The sequence below is a fragment of the Carcharodon carcharias genome, chromosome 11 (genome assembly GCF_017639515.1).
Source record: "Carcharodon carcharias isolate sCarCar2 chromosome 11, sCarCar2.pri, whole genome shotgun sequence".
Classification (NCBI taxonomy): domain Eukaryota; kingdom Metazoa; phylum Chordata; class Chondrichthyes; order Lamniformes; family Lamnidae; genus Carcharodon; species Carcharodon carcharias.
The window spans coordinates 62697563-62715496 of NC_054477.1; the positions used below are offsets into that span (position 1 = coordinate 62697563).

General features: G+C 41.7%; 1 protein-coding gene across 6 annotated transcripts in view; it reads left to right on the forward strand.

Moving 5' to 3' along the window:
• Nucleotides 1–17934, forward strand: part of cwf19l2 (CWF19 like cell cycle control factor 2) — a 266997-nt gene that overhangs the window by 198188 nt on the left and 50875 nt on the right. For all 6 annotated transcript variants that reach the window (XR_005944421.1, XM_041198939.1, XM_041198940.1 and 3 more), the window contains 2 exons: nucleotides 4156–4311; nucleotides 6938–7018. Coding sequence is in view for 5 of the 6 variants with exons in the window: in XM_041198939.1 (XP_041054873.1) it covers nucleotides 4156–4311; nucleotides 6938–7018 (237 nt within the window). In the remaining variant the exon portion in view is untranslated. The remainder of the gene's footprint in view (nucleotides 1–4155; nucleotides 4312–6937; nucleotides 7019–17934) is intronic.

Sequence of the window (17934 nt, forward strand, 5' to 3'; positions counted from 1 at the left end):
GTTAAAGGCTGAGAATGGGAGGAATTCTGAAGTGTGTTCAGGAGAACTTTTTTGACCAGTATTTTTCCTGTCCAGCGAGGAAGGGGGCATTGCTGAATATAATCTGAGGAATAGAATGTGTCAAGTGGAGAATGTCAAAGTCCGGCATCAGCTCAGTGATGATAGCATTGGAAGGTTTAGGTTAGCTATGGATAAAGAAAAAGCAGTCTAGACCAAAAAATACTTAATTGAGGGAGGGCTAATGTCTGCAAATTGAGGAGAGGTCTGGTAAATTGGAGTCAAAGACTTAACAAAAAAAAAGCTATGTTTGGCCTTTAAAGAGGAAATGGTTTGGATAAGCTCCCACAAGGGGGCAAGGGAGGACAGCCAAAAGTGCTCCCTTGTTGACAAAGGAGTTAGAGGGTAGGATAAAGATGAATAGAGAGGGGTGTATAACAGATGTCAGTTTGATAATACAATGGAGAATCAGGGTGAATATAAAGCCTTCAGAGTACAAGTAAAGAAGAAGATAAGAGGGTCAAATAGATGATACACATAAAGATTTGCAAGTAATGTAAAAGGGAATCTGGACATAAATAGTCGTTTGGTAATACAGAACTTGAGTATTGCTGAAAAAAAAAATGTGTGGAAGCTTTTTGTCTTGCACTTCAGTACACTTGGCAAGAATATGAATATTAGAGGAAATCAACAAGTTATGACACCTAACCTCCTACCCTTTGCATATTTCTGCTATTTGGATGAAATGTTCACTATACTTAAATCCGCAGCTGCATGTAATAATTTTCTTACATGTCTTAATGGGCTCCATCCTCTGCGCAAATTCACCTTAGAATTGGAGAAGTCAAATTAACCCCTTTTTCTTGATGTACTAAATGAGAAATCTGCCAGGAGTTTCTCTATCATGACCTACAGCAAGCCTACCTTCGCTGGTCAATATATGCATTGGGATTCTTACAGTTCCACAAGCTATAAGATTAACGGTAACCTTGCAAATAGGGCCTGAGCCATTTGTTCACCTTGCAAGCTTGTTGCTGAAATAAAGCACATCAAAAGCATCCTGCTGGATAATAGCTACTCTGATCACATCATTTTGCACTGTATATCACGCAAACTCGAGAACAGGTCTAAGGCTGTCACTTTCAGTTCCCATTCCACCTCAGATTACCCTGGAAGGGCAAGGTATCTCAAAATCTGAACAATGGGTGAACAGCTGTTTCATGCTGTTACTATGCAGGAGCAACACGAGTGGTACTCACCAACAAAAGGATGCTGCTGTCAAGCCAAAAAGATATTCTACTATTACACAAAAGAGTAATGTGGTATATGAATTTCAGTGCCAGTGTGATGCTAGGTATATAGCCGTAAGTCTGAAAGACTGATGGATCATATCAAGCAGCATGTCCTAGCTGCTGTTCACAGTGGGCAAGGTATAGACTGTATCTAACCTGCCTCTGCATGCAAAACTCAAAACACAGTGTTCAACATTGGATGCAATTGCACAACATTTGCTAAATAATCCTCAGCGTGCTAAGAATTATGCTGGCAACCAATTTAAAATCATCAATCAGACTCGCAGCACGCGCATTTGCATGAACAGGGCCCTGTTCTTTGCAGACAGAAAGAACATGTACACACATTGTGCCAGCTTCACCTCAACAAAATAAGTGACAGCCATTCGCTGACTCATTCCTCAGGGCAATGCCTTGACCAATCAGGGTCAAGCTGTCTGGTTTAAATTTCAAACAGTGCTTGGCAGTTAACGGTCTATCACGATTACTGGTGCATTCTCCATGGCAATGCCTCTGTCAATCAGAGCCATTTGCCAACCAATCAGCACTCTCTTCTCATACAGTATAAATTGTTGTTTTCCCCTTATGTTGATATTCTTGCGAAGTGTCCTGTTGAGTGCAAGATGAAAAGCTTTGACATGCCTCTTTTTTCAGCGAATCTAGATATCTTCTATAAGCATCTCAACAGTAGAAGGATTATTGAAAAGAGCAATGGGCCAATTAAGAATCAAAATGGAAATCTATTGATGGAGACAGAGGGTAGGCCTGAGGTACTAAATGATTACTTTGTCTTAGTGCTTACCAAATAAGAGGATTTTTCCCAAGCTACGGTGAATGAGAAATTTGCCAGGATACTGGATTAAATGCAAGTAAATAAAGAGGAGGCACTAGGAAGGCTTGCTGTCCTTTAAGTAACTCATCCAGTCGGGATGGGATGCATTCTAGTTGCTGTGGAAAGTAAGTGCATAAATTGTGGAAGTGGTGGCCACAATCTTCTACTCCTTTTTTATACAGTGGTGGTGCCAAAGGACTGAAGCAACGCAAATGTTACATCTCGTTCAAAAAAGGAAAGAAAGATAAATCCGGCAATTACAGGCCAGTCAGTTCCACATTGGTGTCAGGGATGCTTTTAGAAATAATACAGGGAGAAAATTAACAGCCATTTGAGCAAGCATACACTAATAAAAGAGAGCCAGTACAGATTTGTTGAGGACAAGTTTTCTTTGACTAAGTAAAAACAGAAATCCTGGAAGTACTTACCAGACCTGGCAGCATCTGTTGAGAGAAAAACAGAGCTAACTTTTCAGGGCAATGACCTTTCACCTGATGCAGCATGGATACAAAGTTAGCTAAGGGATAGAAAACAGTAGTTGAAGTTTATAACTTTTTTTTTGGGCTGGAGTAGGTTATACAGTGGAGTTTCCCAAGATTCAGTGATGTACATTAATGACTTGAAGTTGGGGTTCAGGGCACAATTTTGAAGTTTGCAGATTACACCAAAATTGGAAGTGTAGTGAACACCAAGGTAGATATTAATAAATTTCAAGAGGTCATGGATAAGCTGGTAGAATGGACAACCACATAACAGATGAAATTCAATGCAGAGAAGAGTAAGGTGAAATGTTTGTAGGAAAAATGAGAGATGTTGCTAACTAAATGGTACAATTTTAAAGGGGGTGGAAGAAGAGGGAAGGACCTGGGCACAATTCTTTGAAGACAGCAGAACAGGTTAACAAAGCAGTTAATAAGGTATGCGGAACCCTGGCTTTATAGAGGCGTAGAGTACATGATCCGGGAAGTTATGCTATGTAAACCTATGTAAAATACTAGTCTGTGCCTAGTATTGTGCCAAACAATGGGTGCCACACTTTAGGAAGGATGTGAAGGCTTTGGAGAGGGTGCAGAAGAAATTGTTCCAGGGATGAGGGATTACAGTTGTGTGGATAGACTGGAAAAGCTGGGGTTTTTCTCCTTAGAGCAGAGGCTAAGAGGATATTTAGAAGAAGTATTTAAAATCATGAAGTATTTAGATAGAGTAAATAAAGTAAAGGTATTTCCAATGGCTGAGGGTCGATAAAGAGGGCACAGATTTAAGATAATTAACAAAATGACCAGAGGTGACATGAGGAAAAATATTTATACACAATGAGTGGTTAGGATTTGGAATTCACTGCCTCATAGGGTGGTGGATACGGATTCAGCAGTAGCTTTCCAAGAGAAATTTGATTAATTCTTGAGGGGAATAAAATTTCAGGGATATGAGGAAAAAGCTAACTAACTAGGTTGCCTCTAGAAAGATCCATCGATGGGTTGAGTGGCTTCCTTCTGTGCTGTACTATTCTATTCTACCTTGCAATCCATTGAAGGGCTTCCAATGGTCTGTGGAATCCTGTTGAAAATCTATGCTGTACAGTTGAGGTAGGACACTTCTGAAAGATTGGTGGAGGGAGACACTATGACCACCTCATTCACACCAGGCCTGTAAAAAGGTGAACAGCACCTGCATGTTCTTAGCGAGAGCTGCTAAGATATGAAAATTATGGTCCTTAAGCAAATACAAAGTAAAGTGGAGATCTGGCAGACTGTGAGAGCTGTAAAAAGCAGCAAAATACCCACTCGGTACCTAAAGATCAACTGACAGCATTCAAATGATGTTCAAGTTCAAAAATAGTGAAGACCTCCTGACACCAACTTTGAGCGGGGAAACCTGGTTAATGTTTCCCTTCCTAACCAAAGAGAATCCTAGTTAATGTTTCCTAATAAAATTAACCCAGGTTCAAACACAGGACTTTATTGTTAGATGATTTTAAAAGTAATTTGTTTTCTTTGTCAGGGCACAGGACTGAACTGTCTGTCTTTTTAATAGCTGTTTCGAAAAGCCTTGGTGAAAATGTTAGAAGACAAAGGTCTCGACTGTGTCTTTTTTGAGACCAATATGCATTTAAAGAAACGCTTTCATATGGTGTATGAATGTATTCCCCTACCAAAGGAACTGGGAGACATTGCTCCTATCTACTTTAAGGTAAGACCTGAATGCAGACAGAAATGGCAGAAACAGTCCATTAATTGTTTTTTGAGATAGAACATTAAGAGCTTCAGAAATAGGTTTTTGTTGCAGGACTGACTTCCTGCAAATATTGATTCTTAAAGCAAGAGTTGATTTATTTTTGCAGATATTTTAATAGAATGTTTTAGTATCTTAATGGAATATATTACCATTGTAATTTGGAAAAATATTTTATTACAGTTTAATTTGGTAATTATTCTAGTCTTTCAAATTTAGGAATTGATGTTTTAGAGTGAGGGCAGGCACAAATTTGGCACTTATTCCATTCTTTTCCATATCTAAGTTCTGCAAGAGAAGTCTAAGTCTCATTGTGGTGAGAGGGGGTGGGGATTGGTTAGTGAGAAATTGAAATGGTGAGTCATTTGTATATAGTCTACAATGCTGCTCAGGAATGCTGCATGGGATGTTGGTGACAGACTGCACATCCATAATTTCATCAGCACGAATCAGGCCAATTAAGTAAAAAAAAGGATGAAAATAAAAGATAGAACTGTAGCACATGCTAAGTATCCCCAGAGATAAATTTTGCAAGGCAATTAAAAGAATAACACGGCCAATGTTAAAAATCTGAAATAAAATTGGAACATGCTAGATAGCATTTAGATATCATATCTATGAAGTGAAAAGACCAGTTTGAATTTTGGTTGTAGTTCCTTCATCAGCACTGAAAGTTAAGTGAGCCCAGTGATAATACTGAATAAAGAGGGGAGGGAATAGAACAACAGTGAAATTCCAAAGTCAGGAATGCTGGCTTAAGAAAGAGGTGAAAGTATGAATTATTTTGAAGATCTCAGTGAGGTCACAAAATAAAAGAACAAACAAGCATTCAAAAACCTATTAAGGCAGTGAAAAAGCACAGGAAAAATTGAGGAAAATAAAAGGAAAAAACACTGGCAATGAAGGAATTCTGAAGTAAACGGAAACAGCAAGTCCATCAACATCAATACAGAGAAAAGACCGATCACTGAGTCAAGTCTGCTCCCCATCCACCCCTCCCCCACCCCTCTCCAACAACTTAAAAACTAGGGCCAAATCTGTTGTCAAACCCCCAGAGGTATCCCCGAAGATGCACTGGGGGATCAATCGGAAGTACCAACACATGGACTTGCAGGGGAATTGCCTGGGATATTTCAACTTCCATTGCGCAATTACCCTACATTGGGAACCCTCCGAAACTTGGAGATAAAATCGGAGACTTTGGATAGTTTGGATTTCCTTGGCTGAATTGTAATGCAGGAAAAGTTAGAAGCTTGGCTTCCCTTGGCACTCCTATGCTACAAAGGAAGGACTACCGGAGCAGGTGCACTTCACATTTCCCAGGAGACATGGTTCAAAAGTCTGGGCGAGAAATGTGAAGCTCTAGCGCAAGGTAAAGAAATCCGACCACGATTGGCAATCTGACCGCGATTGGCAATCCGATCGCGATTGGCAATCCGACCGCGATTGGCGATCTGAAGGTGATTGGCGATCCAAAGGTGATTGGCAATCTTACCGTGATTGGCAATCTGACGGTGATTGGCAGTCCGACGGTGATTGGCAATCTTACCGTGATTGGCAATCCGACGGTGATTGGCAATCCAACGGTGATTGGCAATTCCCGGAAGATTCAGCCCTATGTTTCATTTAAGGATCTAAACCTGAAATCTCATCCTGCCCCCATTGTAAAAAATCATAATGACTTAACACTTCTCCATAGCTATTCTGGACTTTGTCCATGATCATGATGCTCATCATTTTAAAGGCATTCTCACTGACAATAATGTAGGGTCTACCTCACCTTAAACATTTGGTGATCATGGCAATGCAGGCAGCAAATTAGAATTTATGAGGGACGCCTAAAAGTAAGAAGTAATTTGTACAAAAAACATTCTGGTCTGCAGTAACATTCTCCTTTAATAACTTCAAATTACTTCACTCAATTGCTTACAATGTCAAAAGGGCTATTCTGTATTTTCTATGGTGTTGTTAAAAGGAAGCCTAAAAGTTAACTTGTTTTTCAGATGATCTCTATGTATATGTTTAATTTTATTATTTCATACTCGTGGGTGTTATTTCTGACTAAATTGTACAGCAGCCTCTTTCCCAAATTTGATATAAGCTTGCTAAAATGCTTTGAAGATTCAAAGAGAAAATACCTTTCCCTCTGAATTGTTGCCGAATATAAACTATGATAAATAGTACTGGTGGTTGATTGATTGCTGAAAAACGTTGTCATTGAAATAACATTAATCGACGTTTAACATTATTTTTACTACTTAAACTTCAATGTAGCAGAAGTGTAGGAGTTAAAAGACCTAAACACCAGATTGTGTAGGGAGCCAAACATTCAGTAATATCCCCAGGATATTTTCTTGGAGGTCTGAAACAATGATCTCTCATAACAAAATGAAAATCAAATATAATAATTTTAGTTTTCATAATATGGTAATGGTTGACTCCATGTTTGTAAATACAATGTGCTCTAATACTATAATTTTGCTTTTCTTTTTCCATGTTGGCTTTTTGATATAATGCTTTCCTAAATGTAGTTATTTTCCTTTATCACAATAACATACTTCTATTTTAATGTAATTTATGAAAGAAAGCTATAATGGAGGCTGATGAAGAGTGGGCCATAAACAAGAAGCTGATTGACCTTTCCACAAGGGATATCCGGAGAGCTGTAAGTAATTATTTATGTTATTTAAGAAATTCTTCAAATATTGTATGTGAGGACACACTTTTGAGGGTAATTTTCACTTTTCTTTGGGTATAATATGTACTCTTATCGGTTGTAGCAATTGGATATGCAAACGTTTAAATAACTACATTTAGACACTGGCTGTTCATTTCACAATTCACAACTTCTCCTAAGATTAAACTCCAATCTTGAATATCAGGGATGAGATTGGTTCAGAAGATAAATCCCAGTTTACTTTGTGCTGGGTTGTTAACTTAGTTAATTTAATACCTGTGCAAAGATAAGTCTCATATCACATTTTGATATGTGAACTTTAATTTACTCTGAGTTCTTCAGTAAAAAATGTTTCATGATCCATTTGCTTCCCCAAATCTATTGCACAATGAAAAGGTAAGAAGCTGTCTTCAGCTTCATTCTGATTTCATCATCTAGAATTTGTTAATAAAAGCAGATTTTTCAAACAGTTACTTAACCAAAACCATATCCTGATTGACCAATAGTCAGATCATATACATTTAGAATGATCTCAGAGAGCTTCAGCAAGGTTTACTTCTCTTCTGTAGTTCAATATTGAGGTATTGATCTATCATAAAGTTAGCATGTTGCCAAAGAGTACAAATTCAGATAAAACATGACAATGAAGGGCAGCATTCTCCCCTGCCCCCGACGGTGGGATCAGTGGCAGGCAGTGGTCCAAAAATTGGTTTCACACCGGCTTTAAATGATGGTGGATGTTCCGATACTGCCCATCATGGCAGATCACAGGCAAAGGGGATTCAGAAAGTCCGGACAACTTCTGAGATTCCTGAGTGGATGACCCAGGGGTGTCCAGCTGCCCCTCCTCCTCCCTTAGGAATCCCAAAGGAACCCCAGCCTGACTCCTTAAGGGGAAGGGGCAGCAGGAGGGAAGATCTCCATGGAGTGTGCCAACCTTTCCATGGAGACCTCAACGTGTGCACAGGTCAGCAGCACTTCATCAACCAGCACGTGGGCAGACTCATTCACCTCACGTGCCACTCTGTTGAGGGCCTCCAGTACCTCTGTCTGATGTTCTCCTGTCTCTTGCTGACTCACCACCATTAGTTAGAAGGCTGATTCCTGAGGCCTACCATAGGAACTTGAACCTCACAGATGCTTCTTCCCCATTATTCCTCCGAGTGCCAGTGAGCTCGATTGACCCTGTCTTCTGCTGCAGACACATGTCTATGCAGTGACCACCGAATTGTGACACCCTTCCTAAGCTAGAACTAATATCCATCAAGCTGTGTGACTCTGGGCTGGTGGAAGATGCAGGTGTCTGCTGTGACGCTTCTACAGCAGTGAACATCTCTTCTCTTGTCCTCTCTCTGGCTCCTCTCCAGGCTAGGGCTTCTGCTGAGGCCTTACCGGGAGTCCTCAGCCTCGAGCCTTGGCTTCTTCCTGGTGGCACTTGTAAGTAAGAGAGGAGAGAGTGAGTGACAGCATGAGCTGCCTCCAACATGAAGGCCCTCAACACTTGGCCCTCAGGTTTCTGTACCATGGATGGATCCTTACTGGGTGGAGGCCGAAGTCCAAGCTCCCCATCGTCAATTGCCTGGTCCTGCTCCACGCCTGCCAACTGGGCTGCTCTTTCTTCAAACTCAGTGAGAGCCCTGAGATTTGGGTGACCCCCTCTCCTGTCTTCTCCTAAATACAACAGAAAAGATGGGTTTGAGAGGAATTATATGTTGCGTCCATTCGTATGTTACAATTTCATGTTCATTTTTCATACTTCCACTCTTAGCCCACTGGATTGTGTGAAATGGCATTACTGCTCTGCAAGTTGCCTAGAAGGGTTGTGGGCCAGCTCCCTCCAGAGCGCTGAGCCCATCCACATGCAAGGATAAGGCTTAGGAAGGCATCTGATTTATGGACGTTGCTTGTGCCTACTGCGCTTAAGCCCATTCCACCCCCCTGTTCTGTACAGCATTCATCTCTCCATGTGGAAAGGTGCAGGAGGCACAGTGGTCACTTCACCGCAGAGTGGATAAATTTCAGTGGGGCCACAAGGCACAACTATGCCATTGCCACTGAGGCCTGTCCACCCTGACATTCATTGGTTTCGTTGTGGTTAGTGCAAGGAGCTGAAGCTTTACCCTGGGAGAGCGAATGAGATCGTTCATCCTTTTCTGGCATAGTATGGCTAGACAGCTTGGGCACTTACAGGATCGGCCATCTGCACCCGTGCAGGGCTAGATTCCCTGCTTGGCGGCCTCCCCAGCAGCTGGGTACAATACATCCCTCATGGCCTTGACATGGTCCAGGAGGACATGCAGGGAGGCGTCACTGAGCTTAGGTAATAGACCTTCACCTCCCCTTCCAGACATCTCAGTAGGTAGTATTGACAGTGAGGATATTCGGCGGGATGTGACAACAGGGCATGGCATCCAGCCCGTCCTGCGACGCAAGACATCGGGAAACCCCTGACTGCATAAATAGTAACGGGGACGCAAGATTCCGTGGGATTTCCCAGTGGCCCCTCTGGAGGGAAACATTCCCCACTCCCACCACAGGACTTGGTCCCAGATAGGAGAATTCCACCCGAAGAGTGTATAATTTTTAGACTCTAATACTATAATCTTGCATTTATTTCCTTGTGATGGCCTTTTGATATAATGGCCCATAACTTCCATGCTCCCCAGCATCAGATTTGGGGGGTACCCCAAAGATACACTGAGGAATCCCTCTGGCAAATTCCCAGGTAAGGGTTTGCACAGTAATTGCCCAGAAGTACCTCGACAATTGCATTGCGCTACGAACCATCCGAAAATGCGATTTAAATCGCAAACTTCATATTTTTCTGCCGGGTTTATACCAATAGTTACCCGGAAAAAGTTAGAATTAAAACCTCTTCTAACTTCTGAGTCGGGAAACCCCTGACCTTGGGACAGCACCCCGCTGTTCCAGACTTCGGACCCACCTGAAACCCCAGACCACCACCAACCCCGACTCCCAACTCTAGTGGAAAATAAATTGGTTGAATTTAGGAGTGAGGCACTTGTGTAAGACAGAACTGAATATGGAGCTGCTTGCTAATTAATCCCAGAAATTTTTCATGCAAATGGCTTTTGTTTTGATGTCAGGAGCTGTTCCTCTTCCTACCATGCCTGATCAGTCTATCCCTGGTTTTGTGTCTACTTGCAAAGTTTGAAATCTTTTTTGCACTTGCCTGTTATTTGTAATTGTTGTATTTTGATATGATTTAGGCATTTTCACTGGGGTTTATTTCTTTTGTAATCAAATCATGAATTAAATTAATCAAATATACCAATGTACTAAAATGTGGAGTTGGAAGAAGGAACAAATCTGAAAAAAATCTGATATATTCTGCATTAAATAAGCGTGAAGTTAGAGATGAGTTTTGCGATTTTGGTTCTTAAAATTCAAACAGCCCAAATACTTTGGAGATTTTATATTACTATATGACTTAATTGAACTTGAGCATTCCAATATTCTAAATGTGGAAATAACACCATTGAGTTTGCTGAAGAGCCAGCATTGTGATGTTTGCTGTAGTTATACAAGCCTATTCTTATTTCACTGGTTTTGTGGGCAGGCCATTGGCCTAAATTCTATCCTCTAAACTTGAGGTCATCCAAAGCTCTGCTGCCCGTGTCCTAACTCACACTAAATGCTGTTCACCCATCACCCCTGAGCTCGCTGATTTTTTAAAAATTCATTCATAGGATGTGGGCTTCACTGGCTAGGCCAGCATTTATTACCCATCCCTAATTGCCCTTGAGAAGGTGGTGGCGAGCTGTCTTCCTGAACTGCTGCAGTCCATGTGGTGTAGGTGCACCCACAGTGCTGTAAGGGAGGGAGTTCCAGGATTTTGACCTAGTTCTTAAGTAATGCCTTGATTTTAAAGTTCTCATCCTTGTTTTTAAATTCCTACATGGCCTAGCCTGCCCCTATCTCTGTAATCTCCTCCAGTCCCAGAACCCTCGTGATATCTGCACTCCTCCAATTATAGCCTCTTGAGCATTTCTGGTATTAGTTCTTCCAACTCCACATTTTAGTACAATGGTATATTTGATTAATTTCTTCACTGTTAGTGGCTGCACCTTAAATTGCCATGGCTCGAAGCTCTGGAATTAACTCCTTAAACCTTTCTACTTCTCTTTCTCACTATCCTCCTTTAAAATACTCCATACAACCCACCTCTTTGACCAAACTTTTGGTCATCTGACCTAATATTTCCTTATGTGGCTGTGTGTCATAATTTGTTTTCTAATGCGTCTATGAAGCACCATGGGACATTTTATTATGTCAAACTTGCTATATAAATATAAGGAATTATTGTTATTGTCTGCCAGGTTGCTGTTGTCTGCCAGGTTGCTGTTGTCTGCCAGGCTGCTGTTGTCTGCCAGGCTGCTGTTGTCTGCCAGGCTGCTGTTGTCTGCCAGGCTGCTGTTGTCTGCCAGGCCGCTGTTGTCTGCCAGGTTGCTGTTGTCTGCCAGGTTGCTGTTGTCTGCCATGTGTGCATGGCATTAGTCTTGCACTGAATCCAAGAGCAAGAGTTGGGATTTCTTTACAGCTTGTCAACAAGGCTACTTTACTCCATCACCAGCAGTAGGAGGAAAGCCTCTCAATTTTGTAGGAGAACATAACAGCAACAAATGTATTCATAAAGTATATTTAAAGTAGCAAAATGTCCCATGGTGTTTCACAGGAGTGTTCCAAAGCAAAATTTGACACCGAGCCACATAAGGAGATATCAGGTCAAAAGATTTCAAGGAGTATCTTAAAGGAGGAAAGGGAGGTGGGGAGGCAAAAAGGCTTCAAGAGGGAATTCCAGAGTTTATAAAGAAGGCAAATGCACATGGGATAAAGGGTAATTTGATAAGGCGGATTCAAAATTGGCTTAGTTGTAGGAGACAGGGATGACAGAAGGATGCTTTAGTGACTGGAAGCCAGTGTCCAGTGGCGTACCATAGGGATCTGTGCTCGGTCCCCTATTATTTGTCATTTATATAAACGACATTGATGACTATGTGGGGAGTAGGATTAGTAAGTTTGCGGATGACACAAAGATTGGCCGGGTGGTTAACAGTGAGGTTGAGTGTCTTGAGCTACAGGAAGATATAGATGGGATGGTGAAATGGGCAGATAAGTGGCAGATGGAATTTAACTCTGAAAAGTGTGAGGTGATACACTTCGGAAGGAGTAATTGGCAAGGAAGTATTCAATGAACAGCATGGCACTAGGAAGTTCTGAGGAACAAAGGGGTCTTGGCGTGTGTGTCCATAGATCTCTGAAGATGGAGGGGCACATTAGTGGGGTGGTGAAAAAGGCATATGGGACACTTGCCTTTATCAATCAAGGCATAGATTACAAAAGTAGGGAGGTCATGTTGGCATTGTACAGAACCTTAATGAGGCCACAGCTGGAGTAATGTGTGCAGTTCTGGTCGTCACATTATAGGAAGGATGTGATTGCATTGCAGGGGGTGCAGAGAAGATTCACCAGGATGTTGCCTGGGATGAAACATTTAAGTTATGAAGAGAGGTTGGATAGACTTGGGTTGTTTTTGTTGGAGCAGAGAAGACTGAGGGGGCGACCTGATCGAGGTGTACAAGATTATGAGGGGCATGGACAGGGTGGATAGGGAGCAGCTGTTCCCCTTAGTTGAAGGGTCAGTCATAAGTTCAAGGTGAGGAGCAGGAGGTTTAGGGGGGATGTGAGGAAAAATATTTTTACCCAGAGGGTGATGATGGTCTGGAATGCACTGCCTGGGAGGGTGGTGGAGGCGGGGTTGCCTCACATCCTTTACAAAGTACCTGGATGAGCACTTGGCATGTCATAACATTCAAGGCCAAGTGCTGGTAAATGGGATTAGGTAGGTAGGTAGGTCAGGTGTTTCTCATGTGTTGGTGCAGACTCGATGGGCCGAAGGGCCTCTTCTGCACTGTGATTCTGTGATTAAAGCCTTAGCAGCTGAAGGCACGGCTATCAATGGTAGAGAGATTGAAATCAGGGATATTCAAGTGGCCGAAATTGGAGGAGTGCAGATATCTCAGTACTGGGGAAAGTGGGAGCTCTACTGATGGGATCACACCTGAACTGTGCTGGGACCAGTATTCTGGTGAGTCATACAATCAGGGTAATTGAGGGGGCTTTAAACTAAATATTGGAGCTAGGGACCGTGTGGTTAGTTGAAGAGAAAGTGCAAGACGATGGAGCAAGCTAGTGACATGGGTGATGATAATGTGTGTGTGGCAGGAAGGGACAGAGTGTATAAACATAAGAGTGCACTGACAGATAAGGACATAATTTACAAGAATGGTAATAAGTCAGATTTAAAGGCTCTAACTGAATGTGTGGAGCATTTGTAACAAAACGGATGATTTTATAGCACAAATATAAATAAATATGTATGAACTGACAGAGGCATGGCTTCAAGGTGACCAAGGTTCTTGGACCTAAATATTCAAGGGTATTAGATAATTTGCAAAGACAGGAAGCTAAGAAAAGGTGATGGGGTATCTCAATTAAGCATCACATTAGTACAGTAGTGAGAGATGATCTTAGTTCAGAAGATCAAGATGTAGAATCAATTTGGATAGAGATAAGAAAGGATAGAAAGGGAGGAGGTTCTAAGTGGTCTGGCAGGCTTAAAAGTAGATAAATCTCCAGGCCCAGATGAAATGTATCCCAGGCTGTTGAGTGAGGCAAGGGGGGAGATGGCAGGGGCGCTGGCAATAATTTTTAATACCTCTCAGGCCACAGGAGAGGTGCCAGAAGACTGGAGGACAGCCAATGTGGTACCGTTATTCAAGAAGGGAGGAAGGAGTAAACCATGGGATTACAGGCCACTTAGTCTAACCTCAGTGGTGGGGAAACAATTCTGAGGGACAGAATTAATCTATACTTGGAGAGGCAGGGATTAATCAAGGACAGTCAGCATGGTTTTGTTAAGGGGAGGTCATGCCTGACCAATTTGATTGAATTTTTCGAAGAGTTGACCAGGTGTGTAGATGAGGGCAATGCATTTGACATAGTCTACTTGAACTTCAGCAAGGCTTTTGATAAGGTCCCACATGGGAGACTGATAACGATGGTAAGAGCCCATGGGATCCAAGGCAATTTGGCAAGTTGGATCCAAAATTGGCTGAGTGGCAGGAAGCAGAAGGTAATGGTCGAGGGGTGTTTTTGTGACTGAATGCCTGTGTCCAGTGGGGTTCCACAGGGATCAGTGTTGGGTCCCTTGCTGTTTGTGGTATATATAAACGATTTAGACTTGAATGTAGGAGAGTTGATCAGTAAGTTCGCAGATGACATGAAAATTGGTGGGGTGGTAAATAGTGAGGAGGATAGCCTTAGATTACAGGAGGATTTGGACGGGCTGATCAGTGGCAATTGGAATTTAATCCAGTAAGTGTGAGGTGACGCACTTAGGCAGGACAAACAAGGCACGGGAATACACAATGAATGGTAGGACCCTGGGAAGTACCAAGGATCAGAGGGACTTTGGTGTGCATGTCTACCGGTCCCTAAAGGTAGTGGGACAGGTAGATAAGGTGGTTAAGAAGGCATATGGGATACTCACTTTATTAGCCAAGACATAGAATATAAGAGCAGGGAGGTTACGTGGAACTGTATAAAACGCTGGTTAGGCCACAGCTAGAGTATTGCGTGCAGTTCTGGAATCCGCGTTATAGGAAGGATGTGATTGCACTAGAGAGAGTGCAGAGGAGATTTACCAGGATGGTGCCTGGGCTGGAGAGTTTTAGTTATGAGGAGAGATTGGATAGACTGGGGTTATTTTCCCTGGAGCAGAGGAGATTGAGGGGGGACATGATTGAGGTGTATGAGGGGCATAGATAGGGTAGACAGGAAGGAACATTTCCCCTTGGTGGAGGGAGCAATAACCAGGGGACAAAGATTTAAGGTAAGGGGCAGGAGGTTTAGGAGGGGATGTGAGGAAGAATTTTAAGGATATGAGGACAGAGTTACATACAAACACTCAAATTAGAAGCATGAGTAAGCCACTCGGCCCCTTGAGCCTGCTCCGCCATTCAATAAGGCCATGTCTGATCTGAATGTAACTTCAACTCCACATTCCTGCCTACCCCTGATAACCATTCACCCCCTTGTTAATCAAGAATCTGTTTAGCTCTGCCTTAAAAATATTCAAAGACTCTACTTCCACCGCCTTTTGAGGAAGAGAGTTCCAAAGACTCTCAATTCTCAGAGAAAATATTTCTCCTCATCTCTGTCTTAAATGAGTGACCCCTTATTTTTAAACAATCCTAGATTCTCCCACAAGAGGAAACATCCTCTCCACATCCACCCTGTCAAGACCGCTCAGGATCTTTAAGGTTTCAATTAAGTCTCTTCTTACTCTTCTAAATTCCACTGGATACAAGCCTAACCTGTCCAGCCTTTCCTCATAAGACAACCGCCCATTCCTGGGATTAGTCCAGTAAACCTTCTCGGAACTGCTTCTACAGCATTTACAACTTACTTTAAATAAGGGGACCAGTACAGTACAGTACTCCAGATGTGGTGTCACCAGTACCCTGTACAAACTGAAGCATAACCTCCCTACTTTTGTAATTAACTCCCTTCATAATAATGATAACATTCTATTGGCATTCCTAATTACCTGCAGTATCTGCATACTACTTTTGTGATTTGTGGACTAGGACGCCCAGATCCCTCTGTATCTCAGAGCTCTGCAATCTCTCGCCATTTAGATAATCTTTTTTATTCTTGCCAAAATGAACAATTTCACATTTGCCCACATTATGCTCCATTTGCCAGATCTTTGCCCACTCACTTAACCTATCTATGTCATTTTTTAGCCCCTTTTCATTCTCTTCACAATTTACTTACCTACCTATTTTTGTATCGTCAGCAAATTTAGCGACCATTCCTTCGGTCCCTTCATTAAAATTGTCTATATAAATTGTAAAAATTTGGGGCTCCAGCACTGATCCCTGTGGCACACCACTCCTCACATCCTGCCAACCAGAAAAAGACCCATATATGCCAACTCTCTGCTTCCTGTTAGCTAGCCAATCTTCAATCAATTCCAATATGTTACCCTCTACACCATGAGCTATTATTTTCTGCAATAGTTGACATTTGATGTGGCACTTTATCAAATTCCTTCTGGAAATCTAAGTACAGTACATCCACAGCACATATGACTCCTCCAAAGATCTCTAATAAATTGGTTAAACACGATTTCCCTTTTACAAAACCATGTTGACTCTGCTTGATTGTGTTGAATTTTTCTAAGTGCCCTGTTATAACATCTTTAATAATAGCTTCTACCATTTTCCCTATGACAGATGTTAGACTAACTGGCCTGTAGTCTCCTGCTTTCTGTCTCCTTCCTTTTTTGAATAAAGGAGTTACATTAGCTATTTTCTAATCTAAAGGAACCTTCCCCGAATCAAGGGAAGTTTGGAAAATTAAACCCAACGCATCTTTCAACCAACAATTTCACCAGCCACTTCTTTCAAGACCTTAGGGTGAAGTACATCCGGACCTGGGGATTTGTCAGCCCGCAGCCCCAACAATTTGCTTAATTCCACTTCCCTGGTGATTGTAATTTTCCTGAGTACCCCCCCCCCCCTCCATTTCCTGATTTGCAGCTATTTCTGGGATGTTACTTGCATCCTGTATAGTGAAAACGGAAGCGAAATACCTCTTTAATTGATCCGACACCTCCCTAGTTTCCATTATCAATTCCCCAGTTGCACTTTCTATAGGACCAACACTCACTTTGTTGACTTGTTTCTTATTTAAATATCTATAGAAACTCTTACTATCCGTCTTTATATTATTAGCTAGCTTTCTCTCATACTCTAATTTTTCCCTCTTTATTAGTCTTTTTGTCATCCTTTGCTGTTCTTTATATTCTTTCCAATCTTCTGACCTGCCATCCGTCTTTGCGTAATTATATGCTTTTTCTTAAAGTTTTACATTCTCTTTAACTTTTTTAGTTAATTCCCCTTGGAATTTTTCTTTCTCATTGGTATGTATCTATTCTGTTTATTATGAAATATCCCTCTAAATGTCTGCCACTGAACCTCTATTGACCTATCCCTTAACCTCATTCGCCAATTCATTTTAGCTAGCTCTGCTTTCATGCCCTCATAATTGTCGTTATTTAAGCTTAAAGTACTAGTTTTCGATGCATTCATTTCTCCCTCAAAATGAATGTAAAATTCAATCATATAATGATCGCTGCTACCTAGAGGTGCCTTCACTATGAGTTTATCAATTAATCCTATCTTGTTGCTCGATGCCAGGTCCAGTATAGCCTACTCTCTGGTTGGCTCCACAATGTGCTGTTCTAAGAAACTATCCCAAAAATATTCTATGAACTCCTCATCTATGCTACCTTTGCCCATCTGATTTTTCCAGTCCATATTTAGACTAAAATCCTCCATGATTATTGCTGTACCTTTCTGGCAAGCTCCCACTATCTCTTCTTTCTTACTCTGTCCTACCCTGTAGTTACAATTAGGGGGCCTGTACACCACTCGCACAAGTGACTCCTTGCCTTTATCATTCCTTATCTCAACCCGTTTTCGGTTACCTGAACTTAGGTTATTCTTCTCTAATATGCTAATACCATCATTAATTAACAGAGCCACCCCTCCACCTTTTCCTAACTTCCTGTTCTTCCTAAATGACAGGCACCATTCAATATTCAAGTCCCAATATATGTCATCCTGTAGCCATGTCTCTGTAATGCTTTCAGATTATACTTATTTATTTCCATTTGCGCTGTTTTGTTTTGAATGCTACGTGCATTTAGATACAGAGCCTTTAGTTTAATCCTTTTATTATTTTTGTAGCGTCTAGCCTCATCTGATTTACTCTTAGAATTGTACTCTCTGTCCCTTCCTGTCATGGTCTGT